At 39.8% G+C, this 26,296-nt stretch overlaps 1 protein-coding gene across 1 annotated transcript in view; it reads left to right on the plus strand.

Moving 5' to 3' along the window:
- Positions 1-25,985, plus strand: part of LOC308384378 (uncharacterized protein) — a gene marked incomplete at its 3' end in the record, with an annotated part of 40,820 nt that extends 14,835 nt beyond the window's left edge. The window contains exon 6 of the mRNA XM_080862892.1: positions 25,512-25,985. Coding sequence (XP_080719018.1) covers positions 25,512-25,985 — 474 coding nt within the window. The remainder of the gene's footprint in view (positions 1-25,511) is intronic.
- Between the last annotated feature and the right edge of the window lie 311 nt (positions 25,986-26,296).

Here is a 26,296-nt window from a genome sequence, read left to right on the forward strand (position 1 = left end):
ATGCACTTTATCCCATTTTTCAACAAAGCTTTTTGTTGAAATATTTCTAGTCCAAAAATGTTTATCTCTGAAAATCTCTAAAAAAAACTTCAACTGTATGATATCATGAGCTTATAGGAAGTTGCATAATACACTGAATCAGACAAGCTTTAGAAATAAAAAAGGATTAATAAAAACAAATATGTGTTTATATATATGTTTTGTGTGTGTTGGGAGACTGCAGCTGGAAACTCCTATCAATGCTTATGTTCACTGCCACTATTTGGCTCTCTGGATCAAGTACACTTGACTAACTGATTATCAGCATGCGTTACATACTTTTATAAAAGGATAAAATTCAAAACTTTGGTATTCTACAGCATTCAGATCTGTGTTAACACAGTGGCATAATCTGGTAACTTGGTAACTTTAACTTGATTGATTTGCAGCATGTCCACACATTAAACGACACATTGAAAAAAGAGAACAAGAATAGCAAAGTGAAACGTGCAATAGTGATAGCAACAATGCTCGTGGTTTAGTGTTGTTAATCATCTTACTAGAAACGGATTAGAAAAAGACAAAAGAAAAACTGAACAAGTATAGCTTGTTCAGAAGGGTTTCCAAGAGAAAGTCTGTTCACTCAAAAAAAGGAGAGCAGCACAGCTCAAGGTTGCAAAGTTGTATCTGAACGCACGACAAGACTTCTGGAGCAATGTCCCCTTCGACAGACAACACCAAAGTTTAGATATTTGGCCATAATGCCTATAACCGGGACAATTAATCAGCATATCAGAAAAAAAACCCACTTTATTCCAACTGCCAACACAGTGGTGCAAGTGTGATGGTTTGGGCTTGTTTTGCTGCCACAGAACCTGAGCACCTTGGTATCACTGTGTCAACCATAAATTCCCCTTGTATACCCAATTTCAGCTAAGCTTTTGCTGTCAAACAGATGACATCACATTTGACGCTGTCTGATAGCCAAAGCTTAGCTGAACTTGGGTCATGCAACTTGACAAGGATCCCAAGCAGACAGGGCAATCTACAACATATTTGCTAAAAAAGGTAAGAATCAAAGTGCTGTAAAGGCCCAGTCTAAGTCTAGAATTTAAGTTCACTGAAATTCTGTGACAGGACCGCAAGAGAGCTTTCATAAATGGAGGCCCAATAATGTCAATGAACAGAATTAATGTTACAAAGAAAGGATAGTTCAGTTCAAAATTCCTCCACAGAAGTTCAAGACTACTGATGGTGGTTCTATTCTTGAATCATAATGTGAGCTTCTCTGTGTGACTGAAGGGAAGAGATTCCAAGCCATCCATAAAATATATCCTGCTCATATTCTCTTGCAGCACAAACAAAATCTGTCTTGACTGATCATACCAGATGCCACATTTCTATGAAAAATAATAATAATGTCACTGGGTGAGCAATAAGAGTTATGGACAAGTGGTGTAAGACACATGCACAAATGGTCAGACCTCAACTCTTTGCTGCCTGTGCACCTTCTCTATCATTTTCTTTTTGTAAAATATAGGATTTAATGTCTGGATGACAATAAAACCAGAAACCAAAAGCATCTTACAGAGGTTGAAATGTTGCTGCTTACAACAATCATCCCCACAGGCTGATATGGGTGAGAAATCATAACAGAGTCCACCCACTGTACCCAGCAGTCTCCTGTACTCATCTAATTATAGGGTATGTAAATGCGGATTTGGCAGTGATCTCAGGAAAGCTTTAGAACAATGAATCATGCTGGATCTGGAATACGCATGATGAAAAAAACAATAATTTAAAGATGGAAAGACTGATTCACTACATACACAGCTATAAACATGTCAGGTGAATCATTTCCTTTTTAATGCGCCTGTAATCACCCTCATTATAAAGTTATGTTGTGAAAACACGTACTGTGACCTCCAGGTTGTAACATTGCTCAATGAGGATGAGTCAAAGGGTAAAAGCTACACTGGTCATCACCACAAGTGTACACGCTTGAGTTACTATTGTTTTAGTATTATGAAATACTAACTCTACAACTAGACAATACAATTTCTAAAGAAATTGGGGTGGGGTTGTTGCTATTCTGCAGTATGGAGTAATCAAGAATTTTTTTTACAACATTTGGTGTGTCTGTTTTTTTGAGATTATACAGAGAAAGAAAATCTGAAAAGTGTGTTAATGCATAATGCAAAATATAGTAAAAATGTCATTATGAGAAATGCCCCATGCTGTTCTTGAACTCACAATCTTCAACATGTATGAAGGAGTGGAAGAGTGAGTGCCCACTACAATAAGAGAGAGGTGAGTGCAATATTTCAGAAATGGTGTGAAAACACAACACACAATCAAGCCGGTCATTTTGAGGTATGAACAGTCTGTCTACGACAAACGGTGTGAGACTAGAAGAAAAATGACAGACGACAATAACGTATATTGGGATTGCTACTGCAGTGCAGTGGTGCAAAGGTCTTGAGTTTGACTCCACTATGTGGTTGGGGCTTTTTTGTTTGTATGTTTTTCCTGTGCTTGTGTGGGTTCTCTCCAGGTACTCTGGCTTCCTCTTACAGTCCAAAAATATGCCGTTAGTGGGGTTAGTGTCTTGATGCGTGCTCAGTCATCCAGGTAAGTAGATCCCAAAACGTTGATTCTGTTCATCTGGACAGAGCGTTTTCAGTGGGAGAAACGTTTTGTCACTCATCCAAGTTACTTCTTCAGTCTCAGCTGACTGTAGGTTTCCCCAACCCCAACATAATGACTGAAACTAGCACTACTGAAGAACAATGGGCTAGGAGGTCAGTTTCTTTGATCATTAATATGCAAACTGTCATGGCCATTGATCAACAACCACTGATGAGAGTCATACATTAAATACTGATCCTTATGCATAGGTTTACAGTACACATCAGCTTTTAAATCTCACAGTCTAAGAAGGCTAACCTGCCATTTTTCATGTCCTCCCTGGTGAATTTGATGTGTTGGTCCACTTAATGTGATCCGTGAATTGTGGTACATCCTGAGGTTTGATTTTTACCCAGGTGTCATCCACATACCTGAACCAATGACTTGGTGGTGTTCCAGGGTAGGATAACAAAGCCCTGTTTTCCACTTCTTCCATGTTTAAGTTGGCCAGAATGGGTGAAACTTGGGAACCCATGGCACAGTGGGGTTAGGTTAATGGGAAATTCTAAATTGTTCTTAGGTGTGAACGTGAGTGTGAATAGTTCTCTGTTTATCTGTGTTAGCCTTCCGTCATACTGGTGACCTATTCAGGCTACATCCACACTAATGCGTTTTCGCTAAAGGAAAATGGAGCTTTTTCAAAACGCTCTCAAAAACGCATATATTTGGAAAAGGTGCTTTCGCGTTGCAGTGTGGACAGCAAAAATGCAGACTTTCTAAAATGATGACACATGTGATGCAGTCATGTGACCAATTAAACTAAGATAGCGGAGGGCATTATACAGCAGTTGTTTTGTTTGCTCTCAATTTTGACAGCCCTATTAAAGATTAATATCAGTTTGTACATGCTTCAGATAGCTTTTCTTCAAATTCTTTAACTCTCACTCGCTTTTGCAACTTTGTACTTTTGTGTTACTTGCAGCAACAACTCCACCTCATCGTTAGTCCCTTTAAAAAACTCGGTGCTATACGGCAAGGCCAGGATGGTCCATTTGGTAAAGTAAATCTGTTTGGCATCTTTCTTGGCCTTTAGACAATAATTCTGATGGCAAAAGAACCAAACGGGACAGGCAAAAAAAACCCAACTCGGTGCTTTTCCTCGACATTATGCCGCGATGTTTCAAAGAACCGTAAAGTAAATCAACGGCAGACAGAAATGAGGCAGGTCAAAGCTTCTTGGGTTTCATGCAGTACTGGAATGTAAGCATTTTTGGCCGTTTCAATGTGTACACGCAACTCTGTGAAAACAACTGAAAATGCTAGCGTGGACACAGAGCATTTTCATGAAAATGTCATTTTCAAATCTATCCGGGCTTGTGTGGACGTAGCTTCAGGTGGACCCTGCCTCTCACCCTATTGTAGGTGGGATAGGCTCCAGCTCCCCTACAGCCCTGAATTGGAAGAAGAGAATGGATGAAATGAAACTGTTACAGCACATCCAGGTGCTGAATATCAAACATAGACTAAAGGGTTTTATACTTTTTTTAATGTGTTGCCAAGATCCAGACCATATATGCAGTACACTTAAAACGCGCATAAAGGTGAACGTAAGCTTTAGCTAACAATTTTTCTCTTGTAATCTACAGAAAAGAATATCCAATAGAACTCCTTTTTTGACCCCCTTAGTTTCTTGTCAAGTTGGAATCACCAGTGATGTAGACTCTTGAATGATGTCATCTCAAGACGCACATACATAATTTAGCCTTCTGGCTATGAGGTCAGCCTTCTGTTCTGACAACCATTCGTTAAAAAAATGGAGGGAAATGGGTCATGGATTTTTAATGATCTGGTTCTTTGGGGAGAGCCAAGGTGCAGAGGTAATTTGCTGACATGCGTATGTACTTGTGTGGGTGTAAGACAGAAACAAAGGATGAAAAATCTCCAGCTGCTTTTGATGAACAGAAGGTTTAACAGTAGGAAACATTTTCTAGCTCCTGTGCAGTCTGACTAATCTAAGGTAAGTCTATGTGATGTGATCATTCTTTTTGTATATACATGCCTGAGTCAAACCCAGGGTGTTTCCTCCTGTCATCATATGGCTTTTTAAGTAAAATTTGGGAAAAATAAACTTTCTCAAACTTACTCTTTCCATATTCAGTCAAATAATTTAAGCAGACTTTCCAGAAGCACACATAATTATAGAAATTTCTTTTCAATAAAATGTCCTTTTTAACTTATCTGTTATGTTTTTGAATGTGTTCTTGAAACATATTTTGACTTCAGATATTTAGTAAGATGACAACTTAATAAATATCACAAAATTCACAAACTCCGTCTGTGCAAAGTTCCATTTACAATGACCTGGCACTTAAAAAACATTATTCCCTTTATGCTTGCTCTTCTCACATTGAAAGCTATATGGTTAAGTACTGCCATATAGCACACATAGCAAAAAGCATCAGAAAGGAAATGTAATGTGTTGAGGGTGTAAGTGGGCCCATGGATGTTTTTTTTTTTACTAAGCAAATATCAATATCTATAGTATTATGGAAACAACACCAGGCTGCAGAACACAAAAAATGTACTAATTGATTAGCAATATGGGTTATCACTGTAGATCTGATTTAATTCTGCATTTAGTGAAGGGGCTACACCAATGTTACCTCTAATTTTTCATGTGTCTGAGCGAACACACAAACTCCCTGAGTGGACACTTGGACCACTGTGAGCAACAGCAGACATGTGCACTGTGGTCACGGCAGCATCGAATCCATCCAAGTTACATGGTTTATTAAAATAATCAAATTACAGCATTTATGTTAGACTACTTTAATTAACTGCTTTAGCCCACTTACAATGAAAATTTAAAAAAAAATCTTGTTCATGACCTGTGTAGTATGTTAACACTATTGGAAGTAAAAATAACTTGAACTCCAATTTTGAAAACACAACTTTCCTTTTTATTTTATTTTATTTATTATATATATATATATATATATATATATATATATATATATATATATATATATATATATATATATATATATATATATATATATATATATATATATATATATATATATATATATATATATAAAACTCTGACTGGTATTATGAGTATGAGTCTGTGGTCTGGGAGAGAGTCTGTAACTCTCTGTCTGCAAAATACAGTATATAATGACCAATGTTGGGCAATTAATTATATAGTTACTGAGTTTTGCAAACAGCAAAGTTTTTTGCAGCTGTTTAACCTAAAAATGCAGCTAAGGTGTTTTGTTTTAAATAAACATTTCAATCTATTTTCAGAACAATCAGCTGTTCTGCATCAAATTTGATGCCACACAAATTATTTGTGCCACTCCAAAAATAATTTCTGTCCACTATGAGATAAAGGAGAACAACAGCCTAATACCCGCAGGCCTGACAACAGGAGATGTATCACTCCTGTAACACCTGTAACATTCAGCAGTCGCCTCATTGTTCTGACGCACGCAACAAAACTACCGTCACTCCTAAAACTTCCCCCCTTCCTAAACAACTAAATGCCATGTTGCCATATCATTTTTTGATTGGTCGACATGGTACATTTTTTGACCAATAGGAAAGGGTGGGGTGTTTTTGGTGTTGTTTTTGCTCACAGGTGGAGAGTGCTTTGGGGGTTTTCCTTATAAAACGCAGTTTTTACATGGTATAAAGTCCACACTTTTTCTGTCAATTGTTCCGTCTGTCCTGCTCACATCTCCAATGGTTGTACACGTTGTCCTTACCGTGGCTTCACTCCACATCAGCCACGCCGCTTTGCTAGTTAAAACACCAGTGTTGGCAAATAAGGACGCTGTCATAGCCTGCATTATTGGCTGGACTATGGGATAAGGCAGCATCGTTCTAATCCCATATGGAGCAGCCAGTCACTTACTGACTAACACTGCAAAACAGAATTGTTAAAGCTTTAATTTTAATTTCAATTCAGGTTAGATTTTTTTTTTTTTGTGCAACGCAGATTTTCTGTGCGCAGAGACCGTGCCAGCAGTGCGCAATTACGCACGCGAGCAGCTTAGAGGGAACACTGGGCTGCACCCAATCTTAGGGTTCTTCCATCTGTCAAAACCCAATTTAATTGACATAAACACAAATTAAGCTTGATGTCAATGTTGATTGTCTATTAGAATGTGATCTCTAGCTATATGAGAGCTCTATCTTCTCCTGATGGACTGAGAGCAGATTGAGTACTGCATTTACTTACTATCATCTCCTTAAACAAAGTGCATGTTGTGGAGTAGAACTGCACAACTTCCCTCTGCCTTTTGCGATAGCTACTTTGTCTGCAAAATGACTAATAAAACAGTGGTGAAGGACACACTTTTAAGATACAAAGATGCAAATGTTTCTGAACCTACATGTGCTCAAAAATGATAAAAAAAAATTATATTAATCACATTTCAGGTTTCAATAATAATCAAAACTTGAGAACTACAAAAAGTTTAAAACCATATAACTGGTAAAAAAAAAAAAAAAAACCTAAAAAAAACTCCTTGAAAGAAAGTAAACCTCATTTGTAGTTTGAAAATGTTTAGCAGTAAACATCAAGTAACATTTCTCTCAGAATGCTCATAAAGAATTCATGTTTTCTGTCTGTTTTCTGCCTCAAGCTGTGAGTTCAGGATGAATAACTGTGTAATGGCTCCAAATATGCTGTTGTGACTTCATGAAAGTATATGTAAGACTTAAGAATGAGAAAACAAAATGTGCATATACAATATACATGAAGTCATCTTAGTTTCCTCAGACTGTGCTTAACTTTTCATATCAATATGTATGTGCTAAGTTTCTCATTAATACTTCATATGCTTCAGTACGCATATATGTACATGTACTATTACCTCATTGTGAATGTTTTGTTCTCTCAAGGATGTGAAAATCAAAACCCTATTGGCCAGTAGAAAACAACACAAATTTGGTATAAATGGGGAGCATATTGGAATTTATTGTGTGAAAAAACCAAAACAACTTCTTCTATGTGGCACTGACGCTGCCATTGGTATAACTTCAGTTATGCACTGAAGTTAACTGACAATTTTGTGAAGAAGGTATGTTTTATCAATCTTAATCTGATCCCTCACTCAGCACCAAATACCAACTGCCTGGAGTTGCTTCCAACAGCATAGCTCTAGGGATCATACAGATACGCAAAGTCCCCAGCCATAAAAAGGTAGCTGTCTTGATGGATACACTTCCACAGCATTGCATGGAAGTTGGGGACAGTACCTGGGTTGGCAGACTGGAATGGTGGACACATTTTCATAAAGGAGGATGGGAGGAAATCTACCTGGCATAGACTTACATCCAGGAGGAGCAATATGTTTTCTTTCCAAGTTATGGAACACTGAACCAGTTCTTTATCTTTTTGAAGTTGTGAGAGGGTGGATGTCTGTCAGACTGCCCCAGGGCAGCTGTGGCTACAACCGTAGCTTGCCTCCACCAGTGTGTGAATGTGAGAGTGAAGTGGCATTGTAAAGCGCTTTGGGTGCCTTGAAAAGCGCTATATAAATCCAATCCATTATGGGAATTTGCCTAACCAGTCTCCATGCCTTTTCTGCACTTGGAGAAAATCATTATTTCATCTCTTGAGACATGCAGTATTGTGTATTTTGGCAGTATTGGCTCACTAGCCATTCAGTCTTAGTACAACCATACTAAGAGTTGGCACTTTATGTAGTATGTCAGACACATTGGTAGTGAGAGTTGGACTCCTATAGGGCAGTCTTTTTTCACTAATTCTGTTTATAAGTTCTATAGATAGAAAGGTTTTATTTCACTTTAGTTTTTATCACTTAAAAATCTGTTTAATTGTTGATGTATATGTTGTATATTGTTGTGCATAAGTCAGACAAAAGATTTAGGAAAATCAGCAGAGGTGTCACAACAAAAACACAAAACTTTTTGAAGCAGTTGACTCAGAGTCTTGTATACATCCAAAGTCTCAAGCACATTCATAAATGCTGATCAGGCAAGTTGTAATAACAGTTTTTATTTTTAAACCAAACTAATTATTCTCAAAAGTCTGTTTTTATTGTTATTTTTGTTAACTGAAGGGATTTTTCAAATCTAGTTTTCGGTTTTAGTTTAGTTTTAGTTTAATATAATAACCTTGATCAGCATCTTAGAGTCTGAGATCATGGTCTTTTGCTGGAAAAGGGTTAAGTCTGGGTCAGGAATGACTCACTGACCTAAGTCTCCCTTTATGAGTGGATGCAGATGCTGTAATCAACTGTTGTAGTAAAGAGAGTTGAGTGTGGCTGATTTAGGTTCCTACACTCACCCAGACGGTGACTGAAAGAACGATACTGTGGATGCAAAGGTGGAAAAGAGCTTCCTCTAAAGCAGGGGTGCCGAACTCCAGGCCTCGAGGGCCGGTGTCCTGCAGGTTTTAGATATCACCCTGGTTCAACACACCTGATTAATTCATTACTAGGCTTCTGGAGAACTTCAAGACATGTTGAGCATGTAATTTAGCCATTTAAATCAGCTGTGTTGGATCAAGGACACATCTAAAATCTTTTCTTTCTTTTTTCTTTACCTTTATTTAACCAGGAAAAGTCCCATTGAGATTAAAAACCTCTTTTTCAAGGGAGTCCTGGCCAAGAGGCGACAACATGTTAATCTGCAGGAAACCGGCCCTTGAGGCCTGGAGTTTGACACCTGTGCTCTAAAGGGTGGCTGAGCCTATCCTTAGGCTACGTCCACACTAGACTGGATAGATTTGAAAACGGCGTTATCGTCTGAAACCGCTAAGCGTCCACACTAGCATTTTCAGTCGTTTTCACAGAGTTGTGCGTCCACATTGAAACGGCCGAAAACACTTACATTCCAGTACCGCGCATGCGTGAAACGCAAGAAGATTCGACCTGCCTCATTTAGTCTGCCACTTATTTTATATACTGTGCAAAACAACATACGAAGTCAAAACTGAAGGGAAGAACATTATCACTTAATTTGAAAGTAAAGAGGAAAAAAAAGTGCCATTGTCAATCTTTATATCTTATTAGGGAAAATCCATTTACATAAATGTAAATTTCAAAACTCAACCCCATCATTTAATTTGTTTTTGATTGAAATTGAATATTACTTAAACTCTCTTAAATTAACTTCAAATAAAAAAGGTTTATCATTGATTGCAATTCATTCAGAAATTTTTAACAAATGAGCTGTCACAGATTTCAAGTACAAAGTTGTTATGAAGTCTGTCACATCCCTCTCTTTTTTCTTTCTTTCCTTTATTTATTTACCCCTCTTATTTCATTGTACTGTTTATTGTTACTCTTATTTGCCCTGTATATCTACTGTACAAACTGAACTGGAATGACTGACTGTTCACTTTATAATTTCAAATAAAGTTCGGAGAAAAAAAAATGTCTGCCACTTATTTACTTTCCGGCTCTTTGAAACGTCGCGGCAAAATGTTGAGGAAAAGCACCGAGTTTTTCAAATGGACTAACAATGAGGTGGAGTTATTGCTGCGAGTAACACAGAAGTACAAAGTTGCAAAAGCGAGTGAGAATTAAAGAATTTGAAGAAAAGCTATCTGAAGCATGTACAGACTGATATTAATCTTTAATAGGGCTGTCAAAATTGAGAGCAAACAAAACAACTGCTGTATAATGCCCTCCGCTATCTTAGTTTAATTGGTCACATGACTGCATCATATGACGTGTCATCGTTTTAGCAAGTCTGCGTCTTTGCTGTCCACACTGCAACGCAAAAGCACCGTTTCCAAATGTATGCGTCTTCGAGAGCGTTTTCAAAACGCTGCGTTTTCCATCAGCGAAAACGACGTGTTTTCAAACAAAAATGCATTAGTGTGCACGTAGCCTTAGTCATCAACAATGCATTAAGATTTGTTTAAAAGGATATAAGGAAATCCAAATGCAGATGAATAAAAATCTAAGCATTCACTGATGACACAATGCAAATTTTCAGGCCAGGTGAAGCATTTCATTCTGTCCTCTGTCACAATTGTGATTTGCTAAACACTGGTGTGAAAAAAATGTCAAATGTAAAAAAGGAGCGCTGTTTGGTGGGAAACAGAGTTGCTGAAAACATTCAGTCATCCATCACATCTCATGAAAGCATTTTCTAATTTATTACTCACAAGGAGTAGATGAGCTCTAGACTCAGCAATCAAAAACTGCTGAATCCCACTTACTTGTGATAAGACACTCAGATTAGTTCCACATGTTCCCGGTCTACATCATAGTCTTGTCTTGGTTTTATTAGAGTTATAAATTTATGGGCACATATGGAAAACAGTAACATACAAATGGAGAAATACGTATAAACAGGAAGCCTGTGAAAATTCTGGAGGGTAAAATACGACAGACATCAGTCCAACATTTTGAGTCTACAGCTTACATGTGTGTATGCGTATGAGAAAGGGCTTAATTATACTTGCATTCTCATTTTCTTTCTTCTTTAACAGCTCTGGAAAAGTGTGAGATGTCACTGGAGCTGCGATATGTTATTATTAGTTTCCCTTGTCAGTGTCGCACCTCTTTTAGTGAAGCTTTTGGAAACAGAAACACCACCCACCTGTTACTTCATGGATACATGTGATTTCTAGTGAGAGGTCATGAAATTTGGGAGGTGGTTTAGCTGCAAGTACTGCCACTTACATGTGTGTATCACTGTGGTCAGCAATATTCCAGCAAAATCTAAAGGCTGTTTTTTGTTCTGTGCAATGGGAAAGTCTGATGGGAAGCAAACTTTAATACACAGAAAGCATAAATTCAGATTGAAATAATGTGAGCAGATACCAAAAAAATTAAATGAATAAAACCAAATTCAGACAATAATGCCCAACACATTCACTTCCCAGGCGATGAAATACTGAACTGCTAAACTGAAGCCCTGAATGTTTTTTGCCATTACCCAAAAGAGATGAAAAATGCAAATATACAAATCAGTCATGATGACATTAAATGGTCTTTATCTTTAGCTCTGCCCAAGTCAGTGCAATGTCTAGTTGAGTCTATGTGAATACAAAGGAAGTAGTTGTCTGGAAAATTCACTTTCATTTCATTTGCCTCCTACAAACTCTGCCCTTCAACTACCTTGGTAGAGGTGCATGAAAAGGCCAGTTTTGGACAACTTAATAGAACGGCATTCTCCTTACATCCTCAAGAGTTCATACAACTTTAAAACAACACGTATCTAAACTCTTGTTACTGAACTGGTTCTGGAGTTTCTCAGCTGTGGCCATAAAATCTGGAGAAGCAGAATTTAAGCACAACATTGCTACATCAGAACATTTGTTCTGGGTGCAAATCCAACATTAACATACCCTAAATATTACCACAGCAAGCATGCATACTGTCATGCATATTAATGAAGCATTTGACAGTAGCCTTTATCTCTTATTAAGTAGCAAAACAGGGAAATTCCAAATCCTTATTTTAGATTTACAGGAAATCCTCCTGCCTGTTCCAGTGGCACATTAAGGCTAAAGAACATTCTGCACACAGCTCAGCTTCTCGATGCAAGAATCTTTCACAGCCAGCAATTTCACCATGTGTATATCCACACCTGTTTGCCAGTTTTACCAGGTAGTCAGCATTAAAGCTACTAAGATATAGTGCTATAATTTGATTCATCATTTATGTATTGGCATGATTAAGTAAGACTCTGGTAGCTAAGCATGAATAAATGAATAAATAAAAATATTGCTTTGCGTTCTGCATTTATGCTCTTTTTTTTAACAGCTTTTTTCACTTTTTCATATTTTTTGCACATATTATCATGATTAACAGCTTAATTTATATAGGGTCAAGGATTTTCATGTTGTTACTATCGAGTCTTTCATGTTTTGACCAAAAAGGCAAGAATATTTAGAATTACATTCTAGGCAATCTTGACAATACGGAAGTCCAAATTTTAAAGGGATATTAAAAATAAATAAATAAATAATATGAGTGAACAGTGAGTAAAAGTAATGTTGGGAACAATGAGGAGGGAGGGGACAGTGCAGAATGTATGGGTGGAAGAATAAAAATCCTGAATCAAAAGGAGAGAAGAAAGTGGATGACTACAGAAACAGGAGGAGACACTATTCACAATGCATCATAATGTACAAGTGACGAAGGGAAAAAGAGAAAAGGAGGGGGAAGAGTTTGCTGGTGGTTGTGGGGTGGTCTGATTCATCCTCTCCCATCGGGTATTTATTTTTAGTTGGATGGAACAACAAAATCCATGAGGGAAGTTCGGAAGCCTCTGCAGGAGGACGTAAAAGGGATGTGTGTGTTTGAGAGGTGACTGGGGGGTGAGTAGTGATGGTTTGGGGGTGGGGGTGTAGTCACAATCAAAAGTAGGCCATCGTCTTAAATTAGGGGAAACCAGCAAAGAAATTACTCATAACACAACCTTACATAAACTTGTATCTGTGTATGCTACTGGATACAATTTACAAAAAGAGAGGACACCCTGTTCTTTAAACACAGCAGTAACATATGCCATAACATTACACAGTATCATTGTTTATTAAACAAAAACTAATCCAAAACGCAGTTGATTGTGTGAAAAACAAAGTAGCCTCTATGATTCAGTAGTTTGCCGAATCACCTTTAACAGCAATAACTTCAGGTAATTATCTTCTGCATAACATTATCGGTCTCTCACATCATTGTGGTGCAATTCTGGCACCCTCTTCTTTACATTGTTGCTTCAGTTCAATTGACGTTTTCATGCATTCATTTATGTACAGCTCTTTTTTTTTGGACAGAGTTTAAATTGGGTTAAGATCAGGACTTTGACTTGCCCTGTTGTGATGATGCAATGGTCCAGTCAGAGGCTACCACCTGATGAGGGCAATAGAACCACATTATCTGCAAAAAACAGAAATGATATTTTGAGACCACTAAAATCCTTTGCTACTTGGCCACTTGGAAATTCTAACCACAGCCATAAAAATTCTGAACAGCATTTATGACGAAGGCAGGGTCTGGCAAAAGGACTTTTTCAAAGTAACTTGCCCACTGCCCATTTTATGTTCCCTGAAAAAGGCCTTTTTGTATAATTCTAAAACATACATTATTTTTCAGTTTTGTGTAACCTTACCTTTTTTAACCTCTGGCAGTTATGGCACTTACCTTTGTACCATTTCAAGCTATTCATTGGACTTGAATGATTTGAATTGCAGTAAATAACTGGAAAAGCTGGGGTGTTTCTCAAACTTATGACCACTAGTGTATGGATAGGTATATGTCTATGTATGTCTATATGTTCAAAAATAATGACTGTCTGCTCCTTGCTATCTAAAATATAACAGGACACTCGACCATCTCACACTTCTGTTTAATGAGTTTTCTGTTTGACGTTTATTCAGCTGTGTGAAAACCACCCGGGGGATTAATAAAGTTTTATTTTATCTAATCTAATAACTTTGATCTCAGCCAAACCGATTTACTCACGAACAAATAAAACACTGAAAAAGCCCAACAATAACATTTTTAGGTTATCTAAGTGACTTATATATTACGTTTAACCCAAGTAGCGAAAGTCCGCGGTGATCTGAAAATGATGTGCTGGGAGTTTGCCGTTCTCGGCGGCTCTAGTGACCCTCGAGCTCCTGGCTCGCTATCGAGCTGGTGGATAACAGACGTCTCCGAAAACGCCGGAGCACTTTTGCAAATATGCGATATCTTGATAAACCGAGCAGATATTTGAAGGTTATACAGCTACATTCTCGCCTGAAAATATGTTAAAAGTTTATTTTGTGACCCAGAAAGAGTAATAAGAGTAATATTAAAAACTTAGTAGCGGTGCTATGAATTCTGGGATATGGTGGGCCACGAAGGACACACCCGACCCATCCTTCAAATTCGAGGAAAAGGAGGACGCATTTGTCGGCTGCATTTGGAGGAGTCTACGAATTTGGACAGCCTTCGTCGCGTCGCTGTGACGTAATCGGCCTACAAATGCGGCCTCAGGAGGATGCAGCCCATGAATTTGGACACGACCATATTGTTTCTTTTATATATATATATGTGTATATTTGAGAAGCATGAATGAAACTTGTATCCAACCTGAAAGTTAAGCAATATTTGATACATTTCCAAATGTATCAAATGAACTATGTAAATGAACTATGACAGAGTCCAAAAATACCAATATCTTTGATAAGGCCCAGTGAAAGCGCAAGTCCTGCCCATCTAACTGAATCCAAACCTCAGTGCCATTTGGGCTACAGCCTTTATTGCATCCACACAAGATACTTTTCATCTGTGTTTTTCAGTCATTCATCTGATAAATGTCTTACTGAACACAATGACATTTAAACAGTGATAGCCTTCTTATAATAAGATACATATACACAGGTATTATGAGGTAATAAATGCTATTAGTATTTATACAGGAGTAGATTTTGAGGAGGGCACAGTGGGTGGCTTACAAAAGCTTTTTTTGTGGGCGCTTGCTGTCAAGCAATAAGGATTCTTAGACTAGGTTATGCAAGACGTTAGTCATCACAGTATGATTCATCCCTTGGTTCACTCTCTTTCATTCTCTCTTTCGTTCCCCCACCCTTAAACTCTTCTTCTGTTTCATATCTCTTCCCAGTGAGGTTACAGGAGGTGTGTCATGGTCCTGGGTCGGTGACCCAGCGCTTTTAGTTTGTTATCATTTTCTAGATGATGATTGTTTAAGTTCTGTGTTATTTTCGATCTGCCTCTAAGTCTGCGTCTGTACCTGTCTGTCTATGGTGTCTCCCCATCTGTTTGTGAATCTGTCTGTTTAGTTCAATGTCTTGTCTGGTTCCATGTATCTGAGTTTCCTGTTTTATTGTGAAGGTCCATGTCGTATGTGAGTGTGATCAGTTTACGTTTCCCCTGTCCCGTCAGCCCAGATTCCTCCCAGCTGTGTTGCCCTCCTGTCTCTCATCCCGATTACTGGTGTGTGTATTTAAGCCCTGTGTGTTCTCCTGCCTGTTGCCGGTTCGTCTGTATTACTCAGTGTCAGTCTGTGTATCCACCGTGTCTTCTCCCTGCTGTTCATCGTCATCCTCCTCTGCTCGTTTTCATTCAGGTTTGTGCTCTGTAGTTTAGTTGTTTCCCAGTTTAGTTTAGTTCGAGCCCCGTTTGCTGTTTGTCCACATTCTTTTGTGTTCAATAAATCACCTTCACTCCTCTACGACTGCCTGCGCTTGGATCCTCATTTATTCCACACGGCTCGCCTCGGCAGCCGTGACAAGGTGACATGCAATAAGATACTGGCCGCTGTGTATTTGTTATTAGGGGTGAGAAAAAAAACCCTATTTGGGTCAACCAAAAAATAAGTCATCTTAATTCAAACATGTGCTGTGAAACAAAGCACAGCAGCACTTCACAGCGAACAAATCATCACTAAAACAGAAAGTGTTGCATCTCCAAAATGACTTAAAAAAGCCTAAAGAAAAAAAATGGTTCTCTGAATAAGTTTTGGGCATAGACAATTCCACAGTTCAAGGCCAACAAAACAAAATAAATCCCTTCTATAAGCAATTCTTGCCACCCTGCAGCCTTTTTGACAATGCATCTGGCCACTTGTACAAAATTGGCAGGTATTTTTTTGATTATTTTAATCTACATATAACTTTAATTCCAGTGGTCCTCAGACATGTATAGATCGACCAGTTAAGTCAGGCAAAAACTGTTTAACCCTTCATTTAGCTGACATATAACACTTTCAAAATAATCTTCACCTGGAACTCTGGACAGAAAAGCTGTAATGCCAAAGTGTATGAGACTTTAATTGATATTTACTATCTTCTGGTGTCACCCATAGATTTCAGTTCAAGATTGTGTGAGTGCCATGCCTCTCTTTTAGGATGTCTTTGTCCATTTGTCCATTTAAAACTGATGTGCTGATGATGTCAAAACATGGAAGATATTTTCAAATTTATTTTGCTTTGGATATTTTCTTTTACATATCTTTTAAATTAAACAATAGCAAAAGACCAGGTTAGATTACATCGTGAACATGCATGGGACTGGGAGAAATTGTATCTCCACCACCTCTGCTAAAAAACAAACAAACAAAAAAAACAAAAAACAAAACACTGGGATAATAGGTTCCCAAACACGGTACTGTTTTCTCACATTATGTGCAAACGCATGTGTAATTATATCTGAATGAAAAAGAAAATTCATTAATATAATATTACTTGCTTATCTTACTATTAGTCAAGTTCATAATCCATAAAGCTATGGGAGTCAGCATTTGAAACACTTTTCCGTGAGCTACCATATCACTTTTATCAGTCAAAATAATAGTTAAGCTTTTAGGAATGATTCATCATTGATGTAAGATCATGTTTGTATTGTGTGTATAAGTAAGCAAAATATGTAACACACTGATCATGACTGCTCTTTTAATTTGGAAATGTGGAACATTTAAATGAGCAGTCTTTAAGATTTACTGGCTATAGAATTGTTGCAGACCTGAATACCCTGGCTACAAACATGGCAGCACAGCACCAGAGACTCAGAGAATAATGACCTGCTACTATATTTATGAAGCCAATAAAGTCAATAAATAACACTTTGAAGTTACAGATTTGTTCCACAATAATGTTTATGGAATATTACTAAAGTACATCCATAATAATCCAATAAATGGATACCCATTTTTTAGATTAATGGAATATAGACAGACAGCTTTGGGTTTTTCACAGTTTATGCATACAGTGAAAAATCAAATTTATTTTCATTACCACAGCACTTGTCAACACTTTCAAGAATGGCTCTGCAGGCTTCCATACTGCCATAATATTTTCCTGCTTCTGCCCTTTGTTGTCCTTTGTCAGCAAACTAAACTAACTTCTAAAAGTAGACATCTGGACAAAAATGTATACTGAATCTTTCTTAATTTTTGCAGCAGTTTGTACCATTTTTTTTCTTCAATCCTCTCAGTTTTACTCCTCTTAAGTGCATGTTTCCGTTTATCTGAAAGAAGTACCTTACTGTGATACACCCATGTAGCTAAATCTTACAGTCTGAGCTTTGAAACGTTTATTTGAAATACTAATTTTAGTTTTTTTCAGATTAACATAATATAACAATGGACACAGATTTCTCCTACAGTCAAACAATATAGACAACAGTTTCTGTGCTGCATGTATGCCACTGAATTACTGTAGACATCATCACAATAAATGAACTGCTTCCTGATTGGCACATTAGGGTAAATGTGCCAGTAGTGAAAGGATCGGATTATTTTTGTTCTACCATCTCCATCCTCCTTTACCTGACTTAACCTCCTGTTGCCCCTCCCTTCTACCAGTTCTGCCTCTTCATCCCTTCTTCCGCTGCTTATATAATCGAGTGATCACGGCTGTCCACGGGGCTAACAGGCAATCTGAATGAAGAGGAAATTATGAATGAAAAAGCAGCCATTCTTAATCTTGTCTCTCCTTGCTGCCTTTGCATCGTTCGCATCTCTTGATCTCTTACTATAGCTGTGTCTTTCTTTATGATATCGCTGACTGAGTCTTGGCATTTCTCCTTTTTTTCTGTCTCATGCTTTCTTTTCCTTTCGTTTCTCCTCCATCTCGTTCACTCATTCTCCAGTTCAGCATTACAGCAGCATCTGGAGGCTATTGCTGTGCAGATTAAATGCTATAATCCTGTAATGTAGGGATGCTGTGCGCATGCATGTCGGAGTTTTGTGTGTATGTGCACATGCGATTGTCTGGAGACAACCGGATGTTTCTGGTAGCTGCATATCATAGCAACAGCAGTGGTTTGTGACGATGATGATGATTTCAGTGCTCATTCAGTAAAACAGCAGCTGGATGAAAGAGGGGGAAGGGAGAGCAAACCCCAGAGAGCCTAAGTGGGAGGGAAAAGCATGTCGTCATTGGGGGAAACATGCTCATTCAGAAATGAGAACAAAGGAGGGATAGCAACAGCTAACACTGCATCAGTGAGACAAAAAGGAAGAATTTTAGTGCTATTATAAAAACAACAGACGCAAGAATAGGAGATAAGAAGAGTTTAAAATTGAAAAGTGGAACACACTTAAAATGCTATAGTTTATATCTTAGGGAATTTAGCAATTTAACTGTAATGATTGTGCAACACTGCTTTGGTGCAGACAAGAGAAGAGGAAGATCAAATTTGAGAAAGGAGGAGGGGATGTAAGGAGAGCTCTACATGTATTGTGATGAGAAATGCAGGGTGTACTGTACTTTTTTTTTTTTTTATCAGAGAGCACGAATTAACTATTTTGAAGGCCTCAGCTACAGAGTGAACAGTGCCTCTTTTCTCAAAAACTGCTTCTTGGAAGAAGATGTTTTTGGAAAAAAGAATTTCTGCAACCTGAGGAGTTACACCCTGCCAGACATAAATATGTTTAAAAAAAAACCTCCAAAAAACCTCTGGTATAAGAAAAATAACCTTTGGTTCTTAATGTTCAAATTCATAACAGCCACAGAGTAATGAAGTCACTCATTTATATATAATAGGATATAGTAGTGGTGGAAAAAGAGAGGAAGACAGACTTAGTGCCGTAGTCATAGTTTTAGCAATACCAAGTGACAGAAACATCAGGAAGAAGGAAAATGAGAAGCCCGTGAAAGCTTTACATTGTAAGGCACAGACCCTACATCGATATCATTGATGTGTCATTCTTATACAGTTTTTCTTGTTCTGCTTGTTAAAAAATGTTGTGTCAACAGTAGAGGAACTGAAGTTCACTTTAAAATGCTCATTTCACGAGGGCAATAAGCATAAGATAATCTTTCCTAAATGCCTTAAAACATTGTTGTAAACTGGGTCAGCTGAACTCACTGTGGTCTGAGGCCTTTTTTGTTGACCAGTGCCTCAGTCACACTCTCACATACACAGAGGTCAGAATAGGAGTCAGGGAGTGCATGCGATGTCTGTGTGTTTATGTCAGCGTTAGGGTTAAATTGGATAAATTGATTGTTCCCAATGGCTCATGTTGTTGTTTGCGTCAGTATTGAGTTTGTTTGTTAAAAACACAGATACAAGGAGGGCATGTTAAAATGTGTCCACCTAAGAAGAAAAAACAAACGAAAAAAAGCAACAGAGCGAGCAATAACAGGACACAAAGTAAACCGATTTACTCTAAGTACCTGTAAAAAGTCAGTAGCACAGATGTGTTGTAGTTATGTGCTCTAAAACTCAAAAATGAGTGTTCAGTCAGATTCACAATTAAAGTTTGTTTATGAAATCCTAACTATTTACCCAAGGTGTTTGCTATAAAATGTTCTGATGCTTGGCTGGGGTCGGAAATATGCTGTAGACGTCTATGATTTATGTAAAAATAATAGCTATCTTCCAAGTAATCCATAAAAACAACTGAAAAAAGAAGAAACATAAAGAAAGACTGACTTAGGTTGTACTGCCATCTTGTGGTCAGACATGAGATTAAAGCTTTTTAAGGGGTACATTTCTAACATTGCCTAATTCAATGAATCGATTAAGTTCAGCACTGCATAATCATTTTTATGTGTGGATAATAGACAAAAACAAGACATATATGCATACAGACACAAAATAAAGATGATGTCAGGAGCTGGATGAGATGAGAAAAAAACGTACAGTGATTCACATGGTGCGGTATGATGTTAATCATATGCATAGAATCAAAAATAACATCACACTCATTTAATCTCAACTACGTTTGATGCACTGATTCAATATTGTATGAAAGTGGGCCTGGGCCCCCTTTCCCTGGCGGGTCGCGGAGTGTGGGAGTGCCTACTGGGGGTCAGCGGGGGAGCTGGCCCCAGGGAGGGGTTACCTGCCCCTCCCTTCCTTCCCTCCCCATCTCCAGCTGCCTCCCTCTTCCCGCTCCCCCACAACCACCCACACATGCAGGGCCTTGGAGTAGGGGTATGTCACCAGGGTGCAGAGGAGGCTACCCCCCCCCCCCCCCCCCCCCCCCCCCCTGTCCCCTTCTGGCTGCCTCTGCCTCAATTTTATCCCACAACTTAGACATTCACATTATTCACACTCTCATTACACATACATATAGGATCTTGGGGGTGGGCACAATCACGGAGTCCAAATTACCATCAGGGTGTACACCTCACCCCTGGCGTCGTTGCCCACCTCTCAATTTTAAATACACTTAGACATTGAGGGCTATCAGGAGGGACTATGCGCTTACCTGCTGCTCCTTGGCAGGTAGCTCCATGCCCTCCTGGGTTTTAATTGCACCTTAGAACACACATGCATCAACACTACAATGAGCAGGTGGAGGGAGGTTTGGAGTCTTCTCCCACCCCCATTCTCTGCGGCCTGCTGGAGCGGGAGGGCTAGGTGGAGTTGGCCGTCCGACTGCGGTCTGGAGTGTGGGGCCTCCCTGCTGCTACAGAGTCGGGGAGGTCTGCCTCTCCCCACCGCAGGGAAAAGGGTAACACCACCTGGGTCTGGGTGCAGTTCCCCCCTCCAGGGGCAAGGGTACCTAGACCCGGTTTGTAGAGTACGCTTGGGGAGTGTGATCGAGTGTACAGCGTCTCTTTATGTCTGTCTCCACGTTGGTTGAGTGTGGAGTGAGTGCATATGAGAGCATGAGGGGGGGAATGGATGTTTGTGTCTGTGTGTGCCTGTATGTCTGTGTCTATATGTCAGGCTGGGTATCAGACGCCACCTCTCTGGGGACACCTCAGGCCCTCCAAGGTTTGGAGGCCTATCTCCACCTACCACCACTTCCCTTGCCGGTGGCGGACTCCCTCAGGTGTCGGTGCGTTGGTGGTTCTTTGTGTCTGGGGGTGGGCGTCCAGGTACTCACCGGCTGCCCCTCTGTTGGTCTTCCATGGTCTCTTGTGTTCTGGGGGCCTCTGGATGTCTGGAGTTTTGATCTCCTCCATACCTGCTTCATGCCCTGGAGGACGGGGCTATGGCCCCCCCACACTCCCTAGCAGATCGTTACATGGAGAAACCTTTGGAATACAAGCGTGCTGATCCACACAGGTATGCACACGGGTGTTCACTGCTTGTAGACCCAAATTACACCTTTCTTGGCTGCTACTTCGAAGCACATCTGTCCTGCGTGCTGCACAACAACATTGAATATTTAGTATTTACTGCTGTTTACACTTAGCTAGATTAATGCGATGGTGTTGTGTTTAGTATGTTGCTTTGGTTTTTTTTTGTCTTTTTTTTGCTTGTTTTCTATTCTTCTCTCAACAGGTGATCCAGGAGATTTTTTTTTTCTTCCCCCCTTTCTCACTGTCCCTCTCCCCTTCTGTTTTTCCTTTCCTTCCTCTTTCTTTCTCCCTTTCCTATCTCTCACTCATGTCTGTCCCGTCTGTAACATCTGAAAATAAAATATAATAAATAATAAAAACAAAGATCGACCAAATGGACCAATACGGCAATGCCACGATGATCCATTTGGCAAAGTAAATCCATTGGGTATCCTTGTTGGTCTTCAGACAACAATTCTGATGGCTAAAGAACCAAATGGGACAGGCGAGAAAAAAAACAAAAAAACATTCAGATTAAAAGTAAGGTGTGAAAAAACAATTTGTTGCTGCCACCTTCTTACATCACATTGAAAAAAAAAATATTGTATGAAAGTGTGAAATCATTTGGTCATGAAACACAGAACATCTGCAACTTCCTGCAGTAACCCCCAAATTGCCTTTGAGGAAATAGTGGACATTTGGGTGATTTTGCCATTTAAATGATTAAGACTCATAAGCAAAACATAAAAAGATACATAAGATGAGTAATTATAAATTATAATAATATAAAAAAATTACTGTTTAAGTGATCACACCCCGACCATTGTACATATTAGTATGTGCAAAAATAAGGAAAATGACAGACTTGTCTGGAGCTTGTTGCCTTGGTATTTTCGTTTGCATTGCTTGTTCCCTCATAAAAGGACAGCAGCTGTCCGCCCTTCATTTCGGTTCATATGTTTGAATTCTACTATAGTCAGAAAGCACAGACTAATTGAGCAGAAAACAACAGAAAACATTCACTGTGATGGCAGTCATGAAATTTTTTGGCGCTGTATTTGGAGGAGCAAACATTTGATCCTCTATGAAACAACAATATGGTTTCAGTACAAAAAGATGCCTCCCTAGAGCAACATACTAAAGTATAATTAGTGGTGGAAGTATTGGGAGCTTATTTTCAGCCAAAGCTTGTGCATAAATCACAAAAGAAAGGAAAAAGCTGGATATGTGTCTCTTAAGCATAATGTCTTCAGCAGCTGTGTTTAATCATCAGGGCCATCATGTGTTTTCCGTAATGTGGTAGAAACTGTAGCAGTGACAGTATTTACATTCCACTTGTGAGCATTAGCATTTCCCCTATCCCTTATGCAAAATACCAAATCAAAAAAGACACATTATTCTCTCACATAATTTACAATATTTATCAATTAAGTCACTAATTGATTAATTAAGTCTATCGCTTGGTTTCTTATAATGTTCTTTATTTTGATATTGTTTTGTCTTATCATTCTCTGCTCAGTGTTTCTATTATGCTTCTGCTTAGTAATTTTTATTGGCAGTTGGCAAACAGCAAAATTGTGCATTATCGCCACCAACTGGTGTGGAGTGTAATGTCCCTTCACCAAAAAAGACACACATAAACCAAAGACATTAGTCTGTCTCAGGGGCGATTCTAGGATCAGAGCTTTGGGGGTGCTGAGCACCCAGAGAGCTGCCCAGCCAGGCAAGATAAACTTTACACATCACAATGAGACTTCTTCCCTGTCTCTGTCAGTCCCTGCATCCTTAAATGTCTCCAGCTGTCCTGAGTTCCCTCTGACTGTCTCCTTGATGCATTTAAACCCCTGTTCCTCCCTGTCCTTGTCGTCTGTTGTCTTCTTCTCCGTTATCAGTCATCATAATTTTACCATCTCTGTGCAAGTCTGCAAATTTCTTTATTAAATCATAAGATTCTTAAATTCATCAAGTCGCTCTGTGCCTGGGTCCTCGTCACAAAACATGACATCACTGTTTTGTACATTTTAACACAATTTAATCCCACATTTATGAAAGAAAAGCAAAACACTTTTTTTGAAAAGTCTGTAACAAAACCATCAAATCTGATAAAGGTTATTTAAATGCTGCAAAAGAAGAATGGATTGGAATAAAAAAAAAATACATATCCTAACCTTAATTACTGGGGGAGAATAATGAATGACGCTCATAGTGAGTAAGAAGTAAACTGAGCGCATTTTTTGGACAGAGATTTTTAATGTGTATGCATAATATAATACAGATACATAAAAAAAATACTCCCAAAACAGAATAAATTATTACAAATAAATTATTATAAAATATTAATAAAAAATATAAAACTGGAGGCAACTTTGCCTGTGGTAGAATGTATACAATGTATGAAAAAATCTTTACTGCAGATACTAATTTTACTAATTTAATAATACTAATTTTGTGTTGTAAGATTTATGAGTTTCATGCTTAGGAGAGCTTGAAATTTTTATCAGGTGGTACACACTGTAAAAAGTTTGAGAAACACTGATAAGTGTATGTGTGATTAAGATTACGGAACGGACCTCCCAGCCCATTGTTCCTTCAGTGGGCTGTTTTCAGTCATTATGCAAATGTACTGTTTATAAGACTGGGGAAACCTGCAGTCAGCTGAGACTGAAGAAGTCACTTTGATGAGTGACGAAACGTTTCTCCCACAAAACGCTACGTCCAGATGAACAGAATCAACTTTTGGAGAAGTGTATGTGTGCTTTTGGAAAACATTTAAAGCAGCTGTACAGAATCTTTGAAACAAGCTAGCTTAAAACATTTTTAGAAACAGAGCACTCTGCTTCTCTTTACAGCTCCTCACTCCACCAGGGCTGTTTGGCACTTTCTGATAGTGCGCAAATGTGGCGCACGTACTGCGGCAGTCATACAGACAACTGGATGGTCCAAAAGTTGGCCTACCTATTACTGGCTGAGGTTTTAGTAGAGTTGTGGCTGAACCACATAAAAATATATCATTAATTTTAATCTCCCCAATCAATTGTAATGTTATGTTGGAATGTTGTTAAAGAGGGTCAAAAATATTTCAACCCAGTTTGTTGTGCAGATTCTGTATAGCAGCTTTAACACTAGGTTTACTAAACCTGCGCAAATTTGCGTAACTTCCCTAAACCCAACACCCCCTAGAATTACTGGGTGTCACGGTTTGTGGAGACAGACCATGCGGAGATGTGTGTGGTGGACCCAGGTGCGAACACAAGTGAGGATACGGGAGTGAACTTAAACAAAAAGCGAGCCTTTTATTGTGGCTGATGATCACGAAAGAAACAAACAAGAATGAGGGCAGCACAAGAGCAGTAACTAAACAGAAACCTAAACTGGGAACAAACTATGGTAAGGCTATGGCTGGGGATACAAAAGACTGGGCATGGAAACACGAAACCGACCAAGAAAACAAGAGTCACAACAAATCTGAAGCTCAAACAGTCTGAAACAAAAGGCCCAAGAACAGTTCATAAAACATTTCAGGAGTCGGCCCCGAGCCCAGGTGAGCAAAAGTCCAAAAGCACCCCTCAGGAGGTCGACCCGGAGGGTGACGGCACAAAAGCCCACAATTCATTAGTTCAGGGAGTCGACCTGGGGGGTGATAATAATGGATTGGTTTTATATAGCGCTTTTCAAGGTACCCAAAGCGCTTTACAATGCCACTATTCATTCAATCTCGCATTCACACACACTGGTGAAGGCAAGCTACGGTTGTAGCCACAGCTGCCCTGGGGCAGACTGATAGAAGTGAGGCTGCCATATCACGCCATCGGCCCCTCTGGCCAACACCAGTAGGCGGTAGGGTAAAGTGTCTTGCCCGAGGACACAACGACCAGGACAGAGAGCCCGGGGATCGAACCGGTGACCTTCCGGTTACAGATACGCTTCCCAACCCCCTGAGCCACGGTCGCCCCGTGGTGATGGCACCAAAGCACATAACAGAGCAGGTCTGGTGGCCGACCGTGCGGACGGCAATGGCGGCGATGCGAAGGCAGCTCAGGCGGCCGACCGTGCGGACAGCGGCGATGCGAAGGCAGCTCAGGCGGCCGACCGGGTGGACGGCGGCGATGCGAAGGTAGCTCAGGCGGCCGACCGTGCGGACGGCAAAGAAGTCCAGCTAATGGCCCCAAAAACGGCCAGTGACTGTACAGTCGTGGACGCAGCTTGGCAGGACCAGGCGAAGCTGAACGAGGCGAAGGCGAAGCTGAAGCTGGACCAGGCGAAGGCGAAGCTGACGCTGAAGCTGAAACTGAAACTGGAACAGGCGACGGCGAAGCCGACGTTGAAGCTGGACCCAGCGACGGCGAGGCAGCCGCAGGGGATGACACAGCAGGTGACGGCTGAACAGACTTCCCCGGACCGTCAGCAGACATGAGGATGTGCTGGCTGGGTTCTCCCGAACCCCCAGCCGACGTGACTTGAGGCTGGACGGGCTCCTCGGGCCCTCCAGCCGACGGGGCGAGAGGCTGGACGGGCTCCTCGGGCCCTCCAGCTGACGGGGCGAGAGGCTGGACGGGCTCCTCGGGCCCTCCAGCTGATGTGGCGAGAGGCTGGACGGGCTCCTCGGGCCCTCCAGCTAACATGATGTGAAGTGGTGTGGATGCTGCAGGGTGCTGGGTAGGCACACCCAGGCATCCAGCAGCAGACGCAGGATGAACAGTTATGGAGGCTCCTGGCTTGACCGGG

The sequence above is a fragment of the Rhamphochromis sp. 'chilingali' genome, assembly GCF_963969265.1.
Source record: "Rhamphochromis sp. 'chilingali' genome assembly, chromosome: 2".
NCBI lineage: Eukaryota > Metazoa > Chordata > Actinopteri > Cichliformes > Cichlidae > Rhamphochromis > Rhamphochromis sp. 'chilingali'.